Raw genomic sequence first — 20,071 nt, forward strand, 5'->3', positions numbered from 1 at the left:
AAAGTTGGGTCACTTGTTAGAGGACATCCTAACCATGGTAAGGACGAAAGAATTATCCAGAGCAAGGGCGTCCCATATGGAAGTGGCACTGCAAAGCTCAGTGAAGGTGGAACCAGTAAACACTGTTGAGCAAGTGGCTAGGAAACCGAGACCAAAGAGGCAGATGAATGTGTCCAAAGGTTGCAGATATTGTGGGGGGCCAATGCATCGCCCAACAGAATGCCTAGCCAAAGGAAAGAGGTGTGCTGGGTGTTGGAAATTCAATCACTTCCTCAAAGTATGCTGCCCGACAAGAAGCTCAACCTCAAAGTCATCAGTCAACACAGTTGATTCCACACAGCCGCCCACTAGTGACATGGACGACGATGAAGAAAACTCCATACACTCGATTTTCACCATAGGAACGGCGAACAGCTCAACACGCAAACTGACCAAGTGTGTAATTAACTCCCACTGTATTGGACACAGGGGCCTCGATCAATATCATGTACGCAGGTGTTTACCATGAAATGGAACCGAGACCTGAACTAAAACCAACAACCATCAAAGTACTTGCCTATGGCCAGGACACTCCTTTGAAAATCAGAGGCAAGTTCAAGTCAAATGATCTCCCACGGATCCCGTTCCATTGAGCAGATAGTGTATGTAGCAGATGAAATCCACGGCATTCTACTTGGGTGTGGAGCAGCGGAATCGTTGGGCATGGTAACATTTGCGTTGGGAGTTCATGAGGAGTCAATCACCAAAATGCTGCAAGACTTTCCCAGCATATTCCACGGCATTGGATGCCTAAAAGGCCGTGAGGTCAAGTTGCACATAGACAAGACGGTCCAACCAGCGGCCCTATGACATCATCGCATAGCTTTTCATCTGAGACCACAAGTAGAGCAAGACCTCAACAGACTGGAGGCCTCCGCTTCCATCGAAAGGGTGAGGGAGCCCATGCCACTGGTCTCTCTGACTGTTGTCGCTAAGAAACACAAACAGCCAGTTGAGGTGCTCATCTGTGTGGACAAGAGGCTGCCCAACGCAGCTATAAAAAGAGAAAGGCACATCACACCCACGATAGATGACCTGATTGGGGAACTGAGCGGGGCTTGTTGGTTCTCGAAGTTAGACCTCGGATCCAGATACCACCAGCTTGCCCTGCATGAACAGTCGAGATACATCACCACTTTTTCGACTCACATAGGGCTACAAGGATATCGGAGATTGAGCTTTGGAATCAGTAGTGTGGCGGAGGTATTTCAAAATGCCATCCATGAGCTAATCACTGACCTTCCAGGTGTAATGAACATCAGTGATGACATTCTTGTTCATGCCCCCACCATGCCAGAACATCATGCTCAGCTGAAAAGCATTCTCCATGGGCTGCAAGTATCAGGTCTGACTCTACACTGCGACAAATGTTAATTCTTGAAGGACAAGTTGAGTTTCTTTGGGCATGTATTCTTGGCTGCGGGCGTGGCTCCTGACCCCCACAAAGTCCGGCACATCCAAGATGCTCCGCCACCCATGACAGTAACAGAAGTCTGCAGCTTTCTGGGAATGGTAAACTACTGTGGCCGATTCATAAAGGACCTCACCCTGTTGACACAGTCGCTGAGGGATCTCACCAGGACCATCACTCCATGGACCTGGGGCCCTGAGCAAGAAACTGCCTTTCAGGCCACAAAAAAGGCCCTGTCTGCAGACTCCATTCTTCAATATTTTGACCCTAAAAGAACCACTACCATTGCAGTCGATGCTGGCCCAAAAGAATTAGGGGCCATGCTACTCCAAGAGACAAATGAGAATGATTGGGCTCCGGTCGCATATGCTAGCCACTCTCTCACCCTCACGGAGCAGTGGTATTCACAAATTGAAAAAGAAGTGATTGCCATACACTGGGGGTGCAAGCACTTCCATCTCTATGCTTATGGCCACCCTTTTACAGTTGTGACTGACCACAAGCCTTTGATTCCTCTTTTTAGAGGTACTGCCTCTAAGCCTCCACCCAGAATTGAAAAATGGAATCTAGAGTTACAGGAGCACAACTGTCAAATTATTCACAAACCTGGGTCCCACAATCCAGCTGATTACTTATCTAGACACCCCAGAGCAGCCACTGAACAAGAAGCTGAAGTCAATGATGTTGAGGAATATGTACGACGTGTAGCTGAATGATCCAGACCTCTCCCGATTTCCACTGATCCGCCAGGCCACTAATTAAGATGAACGTCTGAAGAAGGCGATCAGTGTCATCCAAGGCAACAATTGGCATGTGGTAAAGAAACAGTTGTCAGTTCTTGATCTAGAGTCTCGACGCATCATGGAAAGTCTGTATCATGTGTGTGAGGAGCTGTCTATTGACCCTGAAGGATGTCTCCTTCGTGGGCACCATCTGGTCATCCCCTCCACCTCACTGATTCAGTAGTCCAGTTGGTGCATGCTGGCCACCAAGGCATGGTTCGAACCAAGAACCGTCTGAGGACCAAGGTAGGTTTCCCTTCATAGTCAACAAGGTGGAGACTCTGTTGAGATCGTGTGGATGGTGTCAAGCTGCTGACAGTCCCAGTCTTCCTGCTCAAATAAAAATGGAAGTGGGACCCCAACAAACCTTGGGAGTCGAACAGCCTTGATTTTGGCAGTCTGCCAGACGGTAGGCACATGTTAGTGCTAGTTGATGATTATTCAAAGTATCCAGAAGTTGAGATCATACCGGCCCTGACTGCTCAGGAAGTAATTCCAAAGATTGAAAAGATTGTAGCCACCCTTGGCCTCATCAAGGAGATCGAAACTGACAATGGCCCGCATTTTTACGGCCAGGAGATCGCAGCGTATCTGAATTCAATGGGGGTAAGGCATAGGCGGATAACTCTGCGATGGCCACAAGCCAATGGAGAAGTTGAGAGGTTTATGCGAACTTTGAATAAGACTATTCGCATTGCTGCAGCCAGTCGTGACAGTGTGGAAATGGTCCTTTATTTGTTTTTGAAAAACTATTGGCTCACTCCACACTCCACCACTGGCTGTGCACCAGGACATCTTCTGATGGGAAGGGTTGTCCATGACTCCATACCTCACCATGCGAGTTGGGTTCCCCCACCCATGGATTCAGATCGAACTCTGGAGCATCATCAGTCTGCTAACGACAAGATGAGCAGATGCTGCAAAGCTAAAAGTTGTGATGTTCAAGTGGAAAATGCTGTTCTTCTAAAAGATCGAAACACAGGGAGTTAGTTTAGGCTGCCTTTAGATCTCAGGTCCTGGACTGTAGTGAAGAGGCAAGGAACTATGATTGTTGCTCACCATGGATCTGAGGAAGTCACTCGCAACATTTCAGCATTTAAGCAACAGTATTCACCTTCACCTATGGAACTGCCCATTGCCGCTGCTGATCCTGATGATTCAGGTGATTATGACAGTCAGGTGCTGCCCTGCCCGACAACATGGGAGAATCTCTGATCAACCAAGCCAATCGCTGTGTCTAATGGGAATTGTCGAAGTGACTGATAACCGTCCTCCTCCTTTTGGCGATTGAACATCCCGCACACAGTACAATCTGCGCCAAAATCCGGTGCCCTCCACTCGTCTAAGAGATTATGAGGTTTAAACTCTTGGTCCCTGCGCTCTCTTCCAAGGTGTGACCCACTAGATACCCTGTCTTATGTTATTCTACTATGAGTGTAAGAATATATGTACATGATATGGTGTTTTCATTTTTGAAATTTTTGGAGGAATGTTGAGTCGCAGCCGGAGTGACGTAACTGTGGCTCTGACTGTTTAAAGTTGTTAATTGTTGCAGAGCGGGGGGTGTTGTTTTTACCCCTGTGCCTGTGAGGTGATTTTGGCTCTGTCCACGTGACGTAATTGAATTAATAAAAGCATGAGGCGGTGCACACGAACGACAGTAAGAATGCCCGTAACACCAGCAGCCCATGGCATGCAATAATCGCATTCTGTGTCTGTGTATTATTTTAAAACCACGTGCTTTGCATGACGCTAACCCCTAAATGATTGGCTCACTACTCATAGCCAACGACATAACAAGGCGCTTAATAATAATGTTGCATTTACACATCAGAGCACACGAACTGTCAGATGGCAGGCGTGAATGGCTCACGCAGGTAAGGTATTTCCTTTATCTGTCTGTATGTATTCACTGCAAATGCAGCACTACAGTTACCAGAATGCAGTGCGAATGAACAGATCTCACACCTGCTGTGGTAGAAGTCTTCACCCTGGGGGAGTGACAATCCAGCTCTAGAAAATTTTCCTAACAGTTCAGGGAACGTGAGACATCTCTGGAAACGTGTGAACTCAGCTCCAAACAGGTGGCACTCACGTCCCGGACAGAATGCGAGACCCTAGCCAAGCAAAACCGAGACCTATCATTGGGAGAGTTGGAAGCCAGCAATAGAATAGAGGGCGAGTGAGCTGCCTCACCTGGAGAGGATGGACAGAGCTCAAACAAGTGACGCTACCCAAGCAAAACTGAGACCTTAGCACTTGGAGAGTGAGAAGCGTGCACTAGAACAGAACTGGTCACCTAGGGAGAGTGAGACCCAGCCCTGAGACAGTGAGCCAATCCACCCTTGAAAGAACTGGAAAAGTGAATTACCAGCTCACACAAGACTGCCAGTTTGCTTGCAGCACGTGAGTTGTGCCACTGACTTACATTGCCACTGGAAATGTAGCTACAAGGCTCACGTTGCAAGCTCACCGATCTGCAGCAGCATGCAGGAATGCCAGTTAAACGCACGGGGACTCACATTTATAGCTTGAGGTGCTATAAAGCAGTAGGACCTGAAGGTACACACGTCACTGCTGCTAGACTGCGAGGAGGGCTGCAGTTGAGATACTCATTTGCATTAACGCTGCACGCTGGGATATGTAGTTTTAGAAAAGAAGTGGGGCTTGTAGCGCTACATAGAGCAGTGGAGTAAGCCTTGGAAGGATGAAGGTGTCTGTGTCAGAAGAAGGCGGGGAGGGGCACCGGTGGCCTGGGGGCCCTAGGTCTGTGAAAACCAGTGTCTCTACAGCGATCTTATAATGCACAGGTCATTGGAAGGATCCATTTTATCTTGAGTCAAAGAATCTGGGCCAGTGAGTAAAGTGACGAGTAGGCGGGAAACAAGGGAAACAAGCATTTGCCATGCAATGGGTGTTGCGTTTGCACGAGTTACATCTATTGGCGTTGTAAACTAGAGGATCGTGGCAATGCGTATGTGCAGCGGCTGCCGCTGCAATCTCAAGGGGAGGGCGGGCAGGGGTGCGGATGGGGATGGCGGAAATGTACAATAAAAAATAAAAAAACGAGAGCGATTGCGCTGAGTAAAACCCAGCGAGATTAAGCTGTGTAGGAAATAAAAAGAAAAAGTAGTCCAGAAACCATGCTGAAAACATGGAGCCTCGTATGTTTTCAGTAGTTTGCCAGTGCGCTCCAAGAGGGCTAAACACCGGAAAAAGTATGACTTATGCATGCCTTTCACAAATAAAATCATGCGAATTTTAAAAGGCAAGCCCATGCATGACATGGGCATGGTTAAAAGCCCACAGAGAGATTACAACAGAGTCCAGAGTGCTTGCACGCTCGACTGTATAAACAAGTGCTCTTGCAGTCAAACATATCTGCAAACGTGCAATTATCCATGTAACAGGGTGGGTCCCCAAGGCGGTAACAAAACCGCTCCAAAGCGGGACCAACTTAAAGCATTTACCAATGTCATCAGTGGATTTTTGAAAGGCAAGCCCACGAACGAGTAAAAGTGATGGGAGTGAGGTGGGCGTGGTTAAAAGCCCACATATATACCAACATGTTGGAAAAGCAGCGCTTGAGCGCTAATATGCTCGACCTAAAACGGCACTTAAAAAATAGACAGAGGGAGCATCAGACTTGTGTGTCACTGTAAACCAGTTAAGTGGCACAGTTTTAAAATGATGATAATAAAATTACACTTCCTATTCGTACTCAGTGCTATGAAATTCAATCATCGTGAACTCTTAAATAATGTGTTGCTGCACCAGTGTGTTTCCTCATGATTAAGATAGGGTAAAGTATTGCCCTATCTGTTTTTAAATATATAATCTAAAAGGTCATTCGAACATCTTAGTTCAATTCAATTCATTTGTCAATACATAACATTGCAACTGATAGTGTAGAGGCAATACCACAATATTCCATAGCCTATTGAAAACCACTTACATTATGTGAATATATGCAATGATGTCAATGAGCTGGCGATCCGTAAGGTGAAAGAATATGCACTTATAATTCATTGAACAAATTGTAGCTGTTTCTGAGACAAATTAATATATCTGCTTCTAAAAAGCATGCGTGTTTACTTTATGAAAATAAATATATTGACGTTCAGTGGTAATAACGGCAATTCCACAATTTTACTGAAGTTCTTCTTGTGAACTTAAAGAATGTTTTAGATTAGATTTACCTGAAAGGCGGCCTGGGACTCAAAAGTTAGTTTGTCCTTTTCAAAAAGCCCTCGGTTGGTGTAGACGAATGCGGAATAAGTGACAGAATCTATCAGGCTGAAGACTCGCTCTTTAACATCCTCTGAGTGAGCCGCATGCTCAATGGAATTATGGAAAACCGCATTGAAGGCCTAAGGGGAAAAACACACAACAAAAAAATCGTGACAATGTGGATACATCACAAGGTTTTTTTAAAATATCTTCACATCTTCAGTTTTCTTCTCTTGACTTTAAACAAACAGCTATTTATAAAAGACTCCTCGACAGACCAATAGATAGATAGATAGATAGATAGATAGATAGATAGATAGATAGATAGATAGATAGATAGATAGATAGATAGAGCAGCCTTATTCTCCGATAGATCGTCAGCTTTCTTATGTTGTCAAACTTACTGTTTTCATGCATTTCTGTGGATTTTTGAATTGCCATTGCACCTGCAAAAGGGCAAGAATGACTCCTAACAGTTACCAATAGGGATGCGTTTCAGGAATTTTTTGTGTTTACTTTCCAGAGAAGATTCTTATATCGCTTATTTCCCTCTCACTCATATCTTAGTCTTCAGGTCCATTTCAAAATTATTCTCATAAAATCCTCCGGTACTGAAATACAGGTGTCTTACTGTCCACATCACAATTGCAGAGTGTAAAAATTGTTCTGCTTCTTAAAGGGTCGGTCTGGGACAGGAAATCGGCAAATCAGAGCAGTTTAGAACTTAAAGGGACGCCCTATAGGTGTTTTGCAAGGTATGGGAGATTGCATGTGTTTGTGCTTGCTGCAGTGCTTAATTTGAACTGTAAGGTGGGCCCCACTGGCACTCTGTTTTTGGATTGGAACTTACTTTTCCATCATTAGATTTTGACTGAGAACACAAAAACGAGAAAAGCAGGAAAGGGGGAAAGAAAGCAAAAGAGAATGGCAGGAAAACAGTGACAAAGGGAGAAAGTAGGGATGAAAAAGAACCAACAAGAGTAAGATGGAGTTTAGGTTGGTGGATGAAAGAGGCATGAGGTGGAATCATGACTAGACAGGCTTGGTATTCAGTAACTTCAACATTCAGCAGGCCAGCCACGGGCTCCCAAAAAAACAGTTTAGGCACTGGCACTGCTTATTTTACAAATTAAACACTAGGGAAATCAACAGTACAAACACCACACCAGACCATAAAATAGGCCCACAATCTGCCAAATTACTGGCCCACACACTGTCATACAAGCCAATCAACACTTCCGGATTGCCCCGTGGGCCAGTCTGACTTTGGTTTTTTCCCCTCGGGAAGTCAGACTCCAGTATGTGTGCTTTCCAAAAATATTTTAGGAACATTTTTCATCATAACTGTGAAGTTTTGTGTGTATTACATGGTATGACTGTGCAGCCTTACCAAGGATTTTACTTGCAAAAACAGTGTTGGGTCCAGTCAGGCTCATATGAACAACCTTAAGCTCAATCCTCGGTAGGTATGAAATCAAATGAAAAAGGATTTTGTAAAGCTCTCATATGCAGGTGGGTGTGTTGGCACTTGCCAATCAGAATCAAAAGAAAGACGACCAAAAGATGAAGTCAGAGTCTAGCCTAAAGATTGAAAAGCCACATCTTATGATTTTCCCAGAAGGAAGACAGAAAGGTGCTTTTCTTCAATTGGGAAGGCAGAGTTCCAGCGTCTTGCAGAGCCATAAATGAAACTTTTTCCACCACAACAAGCTCTTTCAAATTTTGGGCTGACTAAAGAGAGGTCTGTGGAAGATCTTAAAGGTCTAGATGGAACATACTGAAAAAATCTTTTCCTAAAATAGTCCGGGCCTGATCCATGTAAAGCTCTAAAAGCAATACAAAACAGCTTAAACTCAATGTGTTTCGGCACCGGAAGCCAATGAAGTTCAACTGTTGTCAAACATAATTCCTAAGTGTTTGACTTTGGAGACAAGGACAGGTATATCTTTTAGTTCTGACGGCTACCAATCGGGAGACCAAAGTAACATGCGGTTGCCAAGTAAAAGAACTTCAGTTTTGCCGTAATTCACTTTTAGATAATTCTTGGCTATCCGATGGCTGATATACTGCATGCAACTACAAACGTTGGCAGCAGCAAACATCCTGGTCTCCAGATATGGAGACCACTATCTGGGTATCATCTGCATAGCTTACTACAGAGAACCCCATTTTTTTTATAAGGTTGGCTAGTGGTGTGATGCACAGCTTGAATAGGGTTGGCCTCAGGGGTGAGCCCTGAGGCACCCCACATGTAAGGGGAAAGGAGCTGGAAGTGTAGCCCTCCATGGCAACAAATTGCTCTTTATGGGATAGAAAAGACTTGAGCAGAGCCCCTGATGCCCAATTCCTTGATGCAGTCAATCAGTAATCCATGATCAAATGTGGCTGAGAGGTCCAATAAAATCAGAGCCACACTAAAACCCTTATCCAAAATGGCTCTTAGTTTCTCAGAGGCCTCTAATAGGGCAGTTTCCACACTGTGGTGGCCTCGGAAGCCAAATTGTGTGTAATCCAGAAGATTATGACTTTCAAGAAAAAGCATAAATCCCTTACAGATTGCCTTTTTCACTATCTTGGTGGGAAAGGGAATACGAGAAATGGGCCTATAGTTGTTAAGGTCCAGAGGAATTGAGATTTTTTTTTTTTTTGCAGGGGCAATATTTCCCAATTTTTGGAAAGTAGCCTTGATTAATCAGCTAATTAAAGATGTTTGTTAGGTGGCTAGCTATTAATGTAGGAATCTGTATCAGTATCTCAGAGGGACAGGGGTCCAAAACTGAGCCTGACTTAATAGTTAGTGCTAAATCCTGGACTTGATCTACAGTTAAAGTAGAGAAAGATGAAAGAACTGTTGAGTCGGGAAAGAAGGGTACCTCTGGAGGACTAGGATGGGCCACAGGAAAGGTGCTCTCTACCTTCACCCCATAGAAGTTAGGAGACCTTGCACCTGATTCACGGTAAAGGTGTTAAAGATGTCAACCACTTTGGCCTGAAAAGTAGATGCAATACTATCACATAATGATTGGCTACTCAGTGTTATCAGGCTCTACAATCTTAGCAAGTTTTTTTCACTGTTACAAAAAGATCTTTATGAGAGTTTCTCTGAGTAGATCAATGCTTTATATTCAGAGATTTTCCGTTTATTAAGTGATTTTTCACTAAGGTCATATTTATCCCTCCATCTACACGCTTGTTGTCGACAGAGCTGTTTAATTTTCTCTGAATACCAAGGCTGAGAAGGGGACTGCCTTCTGTTACTAGTTTGTGTTATTGGAGCTAACTGATTAACACCAGCTTAGCCATACTTTATATTCCTGGGTGTCAAGGTCAAGGTTTTTTGTCATCATATGTAGTGAAGATCGCAATTTATCATCAAGCTCAGTGGGGTAAATTTTATGCCAGAGACAAGTAGTGTTTGGCAAAGTTACCAGAAATTTTGGGATTGTCTCGTTCTTACACTTTACATTGAACATGACCACAGCATGATTTGTCCATGATAGCTGTAGTGCTTCTGTGAAAGACAGTGCCATGTTATTGGAAAAAATGCTATCAAGTGTATGGCCGGCAGAATGAGTTAGAACAGTAACCAGCTGAATCAGATCCAGGCAGTTCATTAAGTCTATCAGACCCTCTATATCCTTATCCTCTTTATTCTCCAAATGGAAATTAAAATTACCTAAAACAGTAAATTCAGCATTCTCTGCCTCAGCTTCTAATAGCTGACAGATGCTTTGTAAAAATGCAGACCAAGGATCTGGCGGTCAGTAACTTAGTAAACCACTGAAAGAGGCATTATTATTAAATACAAACTTAAAAACCAGTGCTTCACAGTCAGAAGAAAGAGGGACTGCAGAAAAGCTACCAATCAAGTGGTTTCTATACACACCAGCTAGCCCACCCCCTTTTTTTCCCACCCAGTCCAGCATAAACACTGAAAAACTCTCTGGGATTGTGTAAGAGTTAGGCGAATGTAGAATGATCTGCAGAACAAGGGAATGTTTAGTGGGAACGTGCCGGATGGAATATGGGGAATAGCGATGGTTTACGGGAGGACGCAGCAAAAAAGAAAACGCTTGGATCCTTCTGAGGTGACATCTGTATCTTGTATTTCAGAATAAGTCTTTTAATCAAACTTCATTTTTGATGGTGTATCTGCTACGTTTTTGGTGACAAGCGGTCACCTCAGCAACACAAACCCAGCAACTCGGTGTCTGCTCTATCGTATGAACAAGACAACAGAGTGACAGAGCGACAAAGGAGTTTTGTTTTCTCCTCAAGTGCATTACGCGGATCTGAGTGTTACCTTCAATGTCGGTTGGCTTTAGTAACATCTTTGGATATTTCAGATACCTTCCGTTTTGACTTCCTGCAGCACCGAGCATCAAGGAGATTTTCTGTGCCCCACTTACCTTAGAAACAGTAAGCAAATGGCAGCCATTTTGGGGGGGTGTTTTCACTCTTCATGAAACAAGAACTATTTTCTACAGAAATTAACCTAATGGACTAAAGCAGTAGTTATGCAATATAAACTAAATTGTTTTGGGACACTGTTTTTTCATTTTTGTGTTGGTGTTGTGTTTGTGTACATCATTTAGCCATTGAGCCTGAAATAACAGAGGTTTTTTTCAGAGACAGTTGACTAGCACAGACATGATAAAACATATTTGAAGGATGCAGTGGAGGAGGGAAATTTAATAAATTTAAATTTGTTTTGGATATTAGTAACTTGAGAATTTTATTTAACTATCCAAGCTATGCAGTCCGTAAACCCTCCACCACCATTTCTTGAGAGTCCCGGAGAACATTGGTATGATGCTTTCGAGACACATTTGGGAGCAATAAGGGCAGCACGACTTAGACCTGAATGGAAGAAATGTCTTCTTCTTCATTCAATTGTTTTTGAAGGACGTGCTATATTTAAACATCTTCCAGACGTTCAAAATTTCGAAGGAGAAGAAATGGATGAACATGAAGAGGCTATTAAAAAATGTAGCAAAAGGTTTGATGCTCCACCCAGTTTAGTTGTATCTAGACATAAATTCTTCAAATGTGAGCAGAGACCTGGTGAAGATATGGATAACTATATTTCGTCCTCAGAACGTTGGCTGCAGAGTGTCAGTTTGGAACTTTGAATGATCAGCTGAGCAAGACCAGTTTACATGTCAATGTACAGACAGATCAATTAAGCAGAAGCTATAGTCACTGGACAATCCATCCTCAGTAGGGATGATCAAAATCGTGAAAAGAATTGAGAGTTCTATAAAATCGACTAAAGAATTAGAGAAATTTATAGACAGTAAAGCCAGTGTTATCAAGGCCAAGGAAGAAAGCGGGAGGACAAACAAAGCATCTGTACACTATGTTACACAGAAACAATCCTTCAATAAGTATTCTAACCAAAGTAGTTTTTTCAAGTAAAAAAATTTATGTTTTAGGTGTGGTAATGCTTTGCATCAAAATGGGATCAAATCTTGTCCAGCTTTGAATGTTCGATGCAGGTGTTGTGGAAAAAATGATAATTTTGCCAAAGTGTGTCAAGGTGGGAAATGCAGTGGCAACAAAGTCATGGCAGTTGTTGATGATAATGATAGCACTGAAAGTTTGCTGGAGGAGATGCGAGATATGGTATTGGTGGTTAGTGATGACATGATAAACAGTGGGGATCCCGAACAGTGCATTGACCCTTACGTAGAAGTACAAGTGGGCAATAAACAACTACGTCTGTTAGTTGATTCTGGGGCTAGGATCACTATGATCACACAAAAACTATTCGGTCAGAAATGGGAAGGGCGCACCCTGTTTCCTCCGGACAGAGCACCTGTTTCCTATGAAGGGAGAAAGATTGAACTCCAGTTTTTATTTTTAGAAAGTTATGGAATTCAGGGGCAGACGCATTTTTGGAAACAAAAATTGTAGCAGTAAAGGGCTTAAACATTCTTGTGTGGTTTCATCAAGGTTTATTTGGAAAGGTGTTACGACCAGGCACTAGTGATCAAGTGGCTGTGATAAGGGACATAGATGAAATATAAAATTTGTTAAACAAATTTCCCAAAGTGTTTTCTGGTGAACTGGGGAAAATTCAAGGTTTCAAACATAATATCAAAATTAAAGAGAATACTAGACCGGTTAAGCATAAGTTGAGAAGTGTTCCATTCAGTATCAGAGATGAATTAGAGAAAGAACTTAAGAGTTTGAGAAGCAAAGGTATTATTGAAGCCATAGATTCTTCCTTATTGCTTTCCCCATTGGTGGTGGTGAAGAAAATAAATGGGGATTGAGAGTGTGTGTGAATTTGAGGTCACTAAAGAGAGAGATTTGGGTGGACTCACATCCTTTGCCAAAAATAACTGAAATGTTGTCTACCATATGAGATGCAAAAGTTTTCAGTACATTGGATTTAGCTTCAGCATATCATCAAGTAGAAATGACACAAGATTGTAGACACTCAACAGTGTTTGTATCACCTTCAGGAACATTCCAATTTTGCTGCATGCCGTTTGGGCTTGCATCTGAGGCCTCGGTTTTCCAGAAAATCATGACCACGCTACTTAAGGATATTTCTAACATTTGCTTTTTTCAAGATGATGTTTTGATTCATGCACCAGACATACAAACACATAACAAAAGTTTGTATCAAGTTCTAAAGATTTTTGAGCAATATGGTGTGGTTTTAAAAAGGGAAAAATGTGAGTTTTTGAAGTAATCTGTGGAGTATTTAGGACATGTAATTTCTGTTGATGGTATCCACCCAAAACCAGGTTTAATTGAGGCCATTGTTGAAGCTTCTCCGCCCAATGACAAAACAGGAGTTAAGCCATTTTTAGGACTATGTGAATTTTACTCACGTTTCATTTCAGAGTTTGCGACCACGTTTAGGCCTATTTCTAATTGTTGGACCTGGCCCTTTTACAGGGTCATTCCCCAGACTTTTTGCTTTTTGCCTCCTTATTTTTCTGACCTTTGTTGGCTGACGTTTTGACTCTGAGCACTTTTACACTGCTAACCAGTGCTAAAGTGCATGTGCTCTCTCTTACAAATTTGGTATGATTGGATTATACCTGATTGGTATATTTAATTTACCTATAAGTCCCTTGTAAAGTGGTATCCCTATACCCAGGGCCTGTAAATTAAATGCTACTAGTGGGCCTGCAGCGCTGCTTGCGCCACCCACTGAAGTAGCCTGTCAAAACTATCTAAGGCCTGATAGCGCAGAGCCTGTGTGCGCAGTTTCCTGCCACAGGGACCTGGCATCTAAATTTACTTGCCAGGCCCATAACTCCCCTTTTACTACATGTAAGTCACCCCTAAGGTACGCCCTTGCTAGCCCTTTGGGCAGGGTGCCATGTATGTAGAAGGAAGGACATGTTCCATGTTGCGTGGCCTGTCCTGGTAGTGACAAACAGCCTAACTTGGTGTCTCACTGCTGTGAGTGCTGCCTCCTCATAGGATTGCATTGGAAATGCCCTGCCTTATGTGTAAGGGGTATTGTCTGATTTATGAGAGGTAGCGTAGGCATGTTTGGTATGGTTGTGATAGTGGTGAGAAATGCTGCTTACTGGGGTAGGTGTATTTTTTATTACTATCACAGAAATGCCACTTCTAGAAAGTGCGCATTTATCTGTGCTTATGACTTTGGTGTTTTGCAGCTTGTTTCCAATCCACGTCTGGGCAGACTGACAGTTGGGGCTTTGTGCATACTTCTCAGACAGCCTGAACACAGGGAGGGTGGAGGTGAGACAGAGGTGTATCTACATATTTTAAAGCCTTCCTGGGCTGAGAGAATGGAGAGGCGGGGCACACCTGCATTTGTAAAGACTGTGCCCTGGCCTCATACAATAGGGTTGTTAACCCCCCACTGATGTTTGGAGCCTGTGCTGAAAGGAGAGACGGGGCACTCCCAGAACCAGTTGTAACTGGCTGGAACCTCCTCTCCCTGCCATTGTAAGACACACTGTAACCCTAGTATAAGTACAGGGGAATTTTCCCAACAATTTGAACACTCTTGGAACTTGAAACTGGACACAGAGCGCTGATGCATGGACTCACCAGGAAACCACCTTGGACTGCTGCTGTTGTGCTGACCTGTGACTTGCCTGGTCACTAGGAGGAACTGCCACCATCTGCACCCCTTGTGCTGGCCTGTAGCTGGGCCCACCAGCCCTGTAATCCTGCTTGTTTTGTTGTTCCCAGGGGCAGGGGTCTGTGGCCCCTGACCCCTGTAACACTATCTACTGCGTTTTCTCTAGCGCTGCCAAAGCGCTGCTTTTGCCAAAAATTACCGCCGCAGCCCAGGCTGCAGATTTGGTCTTAGCGCTGTGTAAAGCGCTTTATTTGGAGCCCCAAAAATCACCGCCGCAGCCGGGCTTTTGGAAGTTTCCCTTAGCGCGAGGTCCGCGCTCATCTTAGTGCCCCCGTTGCACACAAACAAAGGAACCGGAGCAAGCGTGCTCCTCTCGGCGCCCCTGAGGCACCTCCCGCTTCTGGAAGCGCCCCCGGGGCACCAGCCGCCTTCGGTTCTGCAGGAAGCCTCCCGGCGGCTCGGGAGCAGCTTCACTCAATCACGCACCACATCGGGTGTGTGGGCGAGTGTTTCCCTCGGGCCCTCGGAGGGGTCTGAATTTCCTTTCACACCAAGCAGGACTCAGGGAAGGTGCGGGGAGCGCCCCCCCTTCCCCGGTCGCTGCGCAAGGAGCGGGACGCTCCTGTTTTTGGCCATTTTGTCTTCCGCTGAAATCGGGAAGGGAGACCTCGACGAAGGTCCCTTCCCACCTTTTGCCCACTTAATTATCGCTGGGCCACGCCGGCCCCCACCTCACGGACAGGGTGTGAGGTGGCCGAGGCAGGCCCCCCACCAAGAACATAGGCCCCCGGAGGGGCCCGTTCACGAGGAGAGGGTGCCGACTGCCCCTCTCTCCACCAAAAGCACTGCGTGGTCCCGGTCTAGCGCACAGGAGCACCGGGGACCCCTGTGCTCATCTTTTAGGCACTGGGAGTGCCTCTCCACCAGAAAGCAGGTACATTTTAGGGAATCTAGGCTCTAGGAGCCTAGTACAGACTTTTGGTTGTTTTAGGTTTCCTCCCTGTTTACTGTTCCTACATATATGTGCTAATGTTCCTTTTTATGGGCATGTCTAGCTGATATGTATTTTTATGACTTGTGGTATATTCTCTAATGTTCCTTTTATGGGTATTTAGGAATTGTTCATGACAAGGGCATATATCTTTTGCTATCATTCCTGACTACTGCTTATGTTGCAGAATCTTGAGTACTTACGTGTTCTAAAGTGACCACTGCATACTCTTGCAGAATATTAGTAACTTGTGTAACATTCTTACAACTGCTAAGGTAGCAGGGTATTACTTACGTGTAATGTTGGTCTAATTATGTTTGGTGCAATACAGATTATTTTTACATAGCTCAGTGTTGTGTTTACTTTGTGGTGTACATTTTGCGTCACATGTGTTGTGTGTGCTGTGCAAATGCTTTACACATTGCCTCTGGGATAGGCCTGACTGCTCGTGCCAAGCTACCAAGGGGGTGAGCAGGGGTTATCTTCGACGTGTAAATCCCTAGCCCTGACTAGAGTGGGTAGGTTCTGCCTGGTTGAGGTGCATACCCTAGTCAACCAGAAACCCCATTTCTAACACTAATCTATTGAAAGTTAAGACAATGTTTCAGTGGGATACCGATTGTCAGTGTGCATTTGACAAGATTAAGCTGGAATTATCTAAGGCTGGTGTTCTGAAACCTTATGATCCTTCTCTTCAATGCTGTCTTACTGTAGATGCAAGCAATGTAGGTTTGGGAGTGGTCCTTACACAGACAAGGAATGAAATGGAGGAAACTTAGTTTTGCATGAAGAGTTTTAAGGGACCCTGAAACATTTCACTCTGCAATAGAGAAAGAGTTATTGGCTTGTTATTGGGCCATAGAAAAATTCAGAACTTATCTTTGAGGTAGACATTTTATTTTAAACACAGATCACAAACCGTTGGTTTCTATTCTCAATGGCACTACCAACAAAATGGGTACCCCTAGGATTGCACGATTTACAGCTAGATTAATGCAGTATCAGTTTGAGGCTATGCATATATCAGGTGTAAGTAATTTGAGGGCTTATTATTTGTCCAGACGGTTTTAGCAAATTACATTGATGAAAAGAGTTATGATGATGACACTTGTTTGGTGGCCACAGTGGGTATGGAACAGGTGAATGTATGTTCAGAGAGAGAGTGGAAGGTGAAATTGGAGAAAGACCAAGATTTGTGTGAGATTATAAAATACGACAGAGAGGGTTGGCCTAATGAAAAGGCCATAGCAGTTAATGTTCAACCATTTTCTAAGATTTCTGATGAACCGACCATTGAGGACGGTGTTCTTTTGAGAAATGACAAGTTAGTTCCACCAGATGAACTAAAAGAGATTATTATTAAGAAAGCACATGATGGTCATTTGGGTTCTACACTGACAAAAAGAAGGATAAGAGATTGCTTTTGGTGGCCGTATAGGTACAGAGAGATTGATCAAATAGTAAAAAAGTATTTCCTCTTCAGACCCTTAGCCACGAGAGGACCTATGCTGCTCTGTCTGGCCTGGCCTAGGGGCACCCAAGGACACACAACCACCACCTGGTTACCACACCTCCAGCCCTTGTGGCTGCTGTGATGCCCTCAAGTGCCCATCCAGCTCTGGATAGGCCACCACCAGTATGTGGGCTATCAGGGGGGGTCAGGGTCCGACAGGCACCCCTTCCACGTTGGGAGGCCAACCCCAGCTTGGCCTCCCCGGTCTTCCATGCCCAGCGTCTCAGGTCCTCCCACTGTTTGCGACAGTGGGTGCTCCGCCTGCCATAGACCCCCAGGGTCCGCCCCTTCTTGACGATGGCACGCCATATACCCTTCTTTTGATGGGCGCTGACCTGCAGAGGCAAAACAGACAGGAGAACACCATTAGACAAACAGCCAGTAACATGAAAGGCCCACCATACCCATTTCCATCACTATTGGCACACACAAAACTCTGAACTCAACGTGTACCCAGCCAAGAGGACATCCCTCCCCCTTATGTGATGCCTTCACACACAACTCCCTGCATTCATGCCACATGCATCGTGCTCACAGTGTACTCACCTGTTGGTCTGGAGGCCCACAGAGCAGTCCGTACTGGGGTAGGACCCCATCCACCAGTCTCTCCAATTCCTCTAAAGTGAAGGCTGGGGCCCTTTCCCCGGTCACACGGGCCATGGTAGGTTCCAGACACAGGTCACAGCAGCACATGCAGTGTAGGTCCTCTCCTATGTAAGGCCAAGAAACAAGTGAGGAATATGATAGAAAATGGCAGTCACGTCCGAGGCGGTGCATACCGTCACTGCCAGCGTAGATCACCATTGGCGACTGTACCCCATAGGGCCCAATTATAACCAATGAGGAGTTGCACGGCAGTTCCCGACCGCCTTCCACCATGGCGCACAACGTCAGTGGCATTACCTCACTTCCACCTGTCCCTCCACACAGTAAAGGTGGACGCCATTTCACGGGGGGAATAGGACTATGGAATAATGCTGCGTTACAGGATAAATAGACAGATACTTGACGAATTACACTATCCCATAACATGTTTACAGACTGCAGTCTACTGTTGTGGCTCCATTATTCAGTTTGTGACAGCCTCCTCACTCTTTTGTCACTCAGATACCTACCGCTGCGGATGAATAGGAGATGGAGACATACCCCTGTGTATAGACCCCTGGTGGACTTGGCTACACTGGAGGACAGGCACATTATCCTCACCTATAGACTGGACAGGGCCACAGTCACAGAGATGTGTGCCCAATTGGAGCCTGACCTGATATCTGCTATCTGTCAGCCCACTGGGATAGCCCCTCTTGTGCAAGTGCTAGTAGTTCTCCATCTCCTGGCAACTGGTTCTTGCCAAGTGACAGTGGGCTTGGCAGCAGGAATTTCACAGACAATGTTCTCAATAGTGCTGACAAGAGTGTTGTTTGCCCTAATAAGACATATGTGAAGCTACATTGCATTTCCCCAGGTTGAGGATTTGGCCACTGTTAAGGCTGGGTTTTATGCAATGGGACATATCCCCAATATAAATGGGCGACTGACGGAACACATATTGCATTTGTCCCCCTTGCCAGAATGAACAGGTGTTCGGGGATCGTAAGAGTTTCCACTCTATGAATGTGCAGATGGTGTGCTTGGCGGACCAGTACATCTCCCACGTCAATGCTAAGTATCAAGGGTCGGTGCATGATGCCTTTGTCCTGAGGAATAGTAGCATCCCAAATGTGATGGCCCAACTACAGAGGCACAGGGTGTGGCTAATCGGTGAGCCCCGGTTCCCACCCAGTATATGTTGTTGTATGCCAAACGGTGTTGGCCATATAGGATAGTGTGTGGCTAAATGTTGCCCCTCAATATTTGCAGGTGACTCTGGTTACCCAAACCTATCATGGCTGCTGACCCCTGTGAGGAATGCCAGGATAAGGGCAGAAGAATGTTATAGTGAGGCACATGGGCGAACCAGAAGGATCATTGAAAGGACCTTTGGCCTCCTGAAGGCCAGGTTCCGCTGCCTCTAATTGACAGGTGGATCCCTGTGCTACTCATTCAAGAAGGTCTGCCAGATAGTGGTGGCATTCTGCATGTTACACAACCTGGATCTCAGACGCTATGTACCTTTTCTGCAGGAGGAGGAGACTGTAGATGCCCCTGTGGCCGCAGTGGACCCTGTGGACAGTGAGGATGAGGAGATAGAAGAAGAGGATGTGGGCAACAGAACATCTGTGATACGTCAGTACTTCCAATGACACACAGGTGAGACAGTGCAACTTTCCATTTCAATGTCTTTGGTTGTATTCTGTGTGGCATTGGCGTGCTGGTATATACCACTTCTATGCACACTTACTGTTACCTCTGGCTATTCATTTTGCAGGTGTTGGTGATTTGACAAATACTCCTGGTGTGATCACAACAGCCAGCTACAGGTCAATGATTATATGCTCATTCTATGTACAGTTCATTTGCAGTGGTTTCAATCAATATATATTTGAAATACATGAAATACTCAAAATCAATTTATATCAAAGGGTGTTTATTGTAGTACTAATATATAGAGGGGGAAGTACAATGGGATGGGGTGATAATGCAAGAAAGTCCAGGGTATTGTTCCAGTCTGTTCGTAGCACAGGTGCATTGTCCAAGGGAATAGAGGAAGGGGAGCAATAGCAGTTCAAGGTGGACAGGGTGACTGAGTAGGACACAAGGGGGACAATCAGGAGAGTCTCATTTCCTGGCAGGGGTCTTGGCAAGTGTCCCTGGCTTCTGTCTGGATCACAGGGAACATTTGTTGGGGTGGTTCACCTTCTGCAGGGAGAGGGGTGCTGGTGGCCTGTGGGTCCTGTGGCGGGGCCTCCTGGTCACTAGTGGAAGCGGAAGTGGAAGGCTGTTTAGATGACTGGTTAGTTGCAGCACCCGATGGTGTGCTACTGCCTCCCTTATAATGTTGGCCATGTCTGCCAGCATCCCTGTTCTGGAGTTTAGGGTGATGTTGATGGCCTGCAAGTCCTCCCTGATCCCCTGATACTGTCCCTCC

At 45.1% G+C, this 20,071-nt stretch overlaps 1 protein-coding gene across 1 annotated transcript in view; it reads right to left on the bottom strand.

Annotated features, from left to right (window-relative positions):
* DNAH11 (dynein axonemal heavy chain 11) overlaps window positions 1–20,071 on the bottom strand; it is a 2,866,633-nt gene that overhangs the window by 341,135 nt on the left and 2,505,427 nt on the right. Inside the window, exon 69 of the mRNA XM_069211469.1 lies at window positions 6,432–6,602. Coding sequence (XP_069067570.1) covers window positions 6,432–6,602 — 171 coding nt within the window. The remainder of the gene's footprint in view (window positions 1–6,431; window positions 6,603–20,071) is intronic.

The sequence above is a fragment of the Pleurodeles waltl genome, chromosome 10 (assembly GCF_031143425.1).
Source record: "Pleurodeles waltl isolate 20211129_DDA chromosome 10, aPleWal1.hap1.20221129, whole genome shotgun sequence".
Classification (NCBI taxonomy): Eukaryota; Metazoa; Chordata; class Amphibia; order Caudata; family Salamandridae; genus Pleurodeles; species Pleurodeles waltl.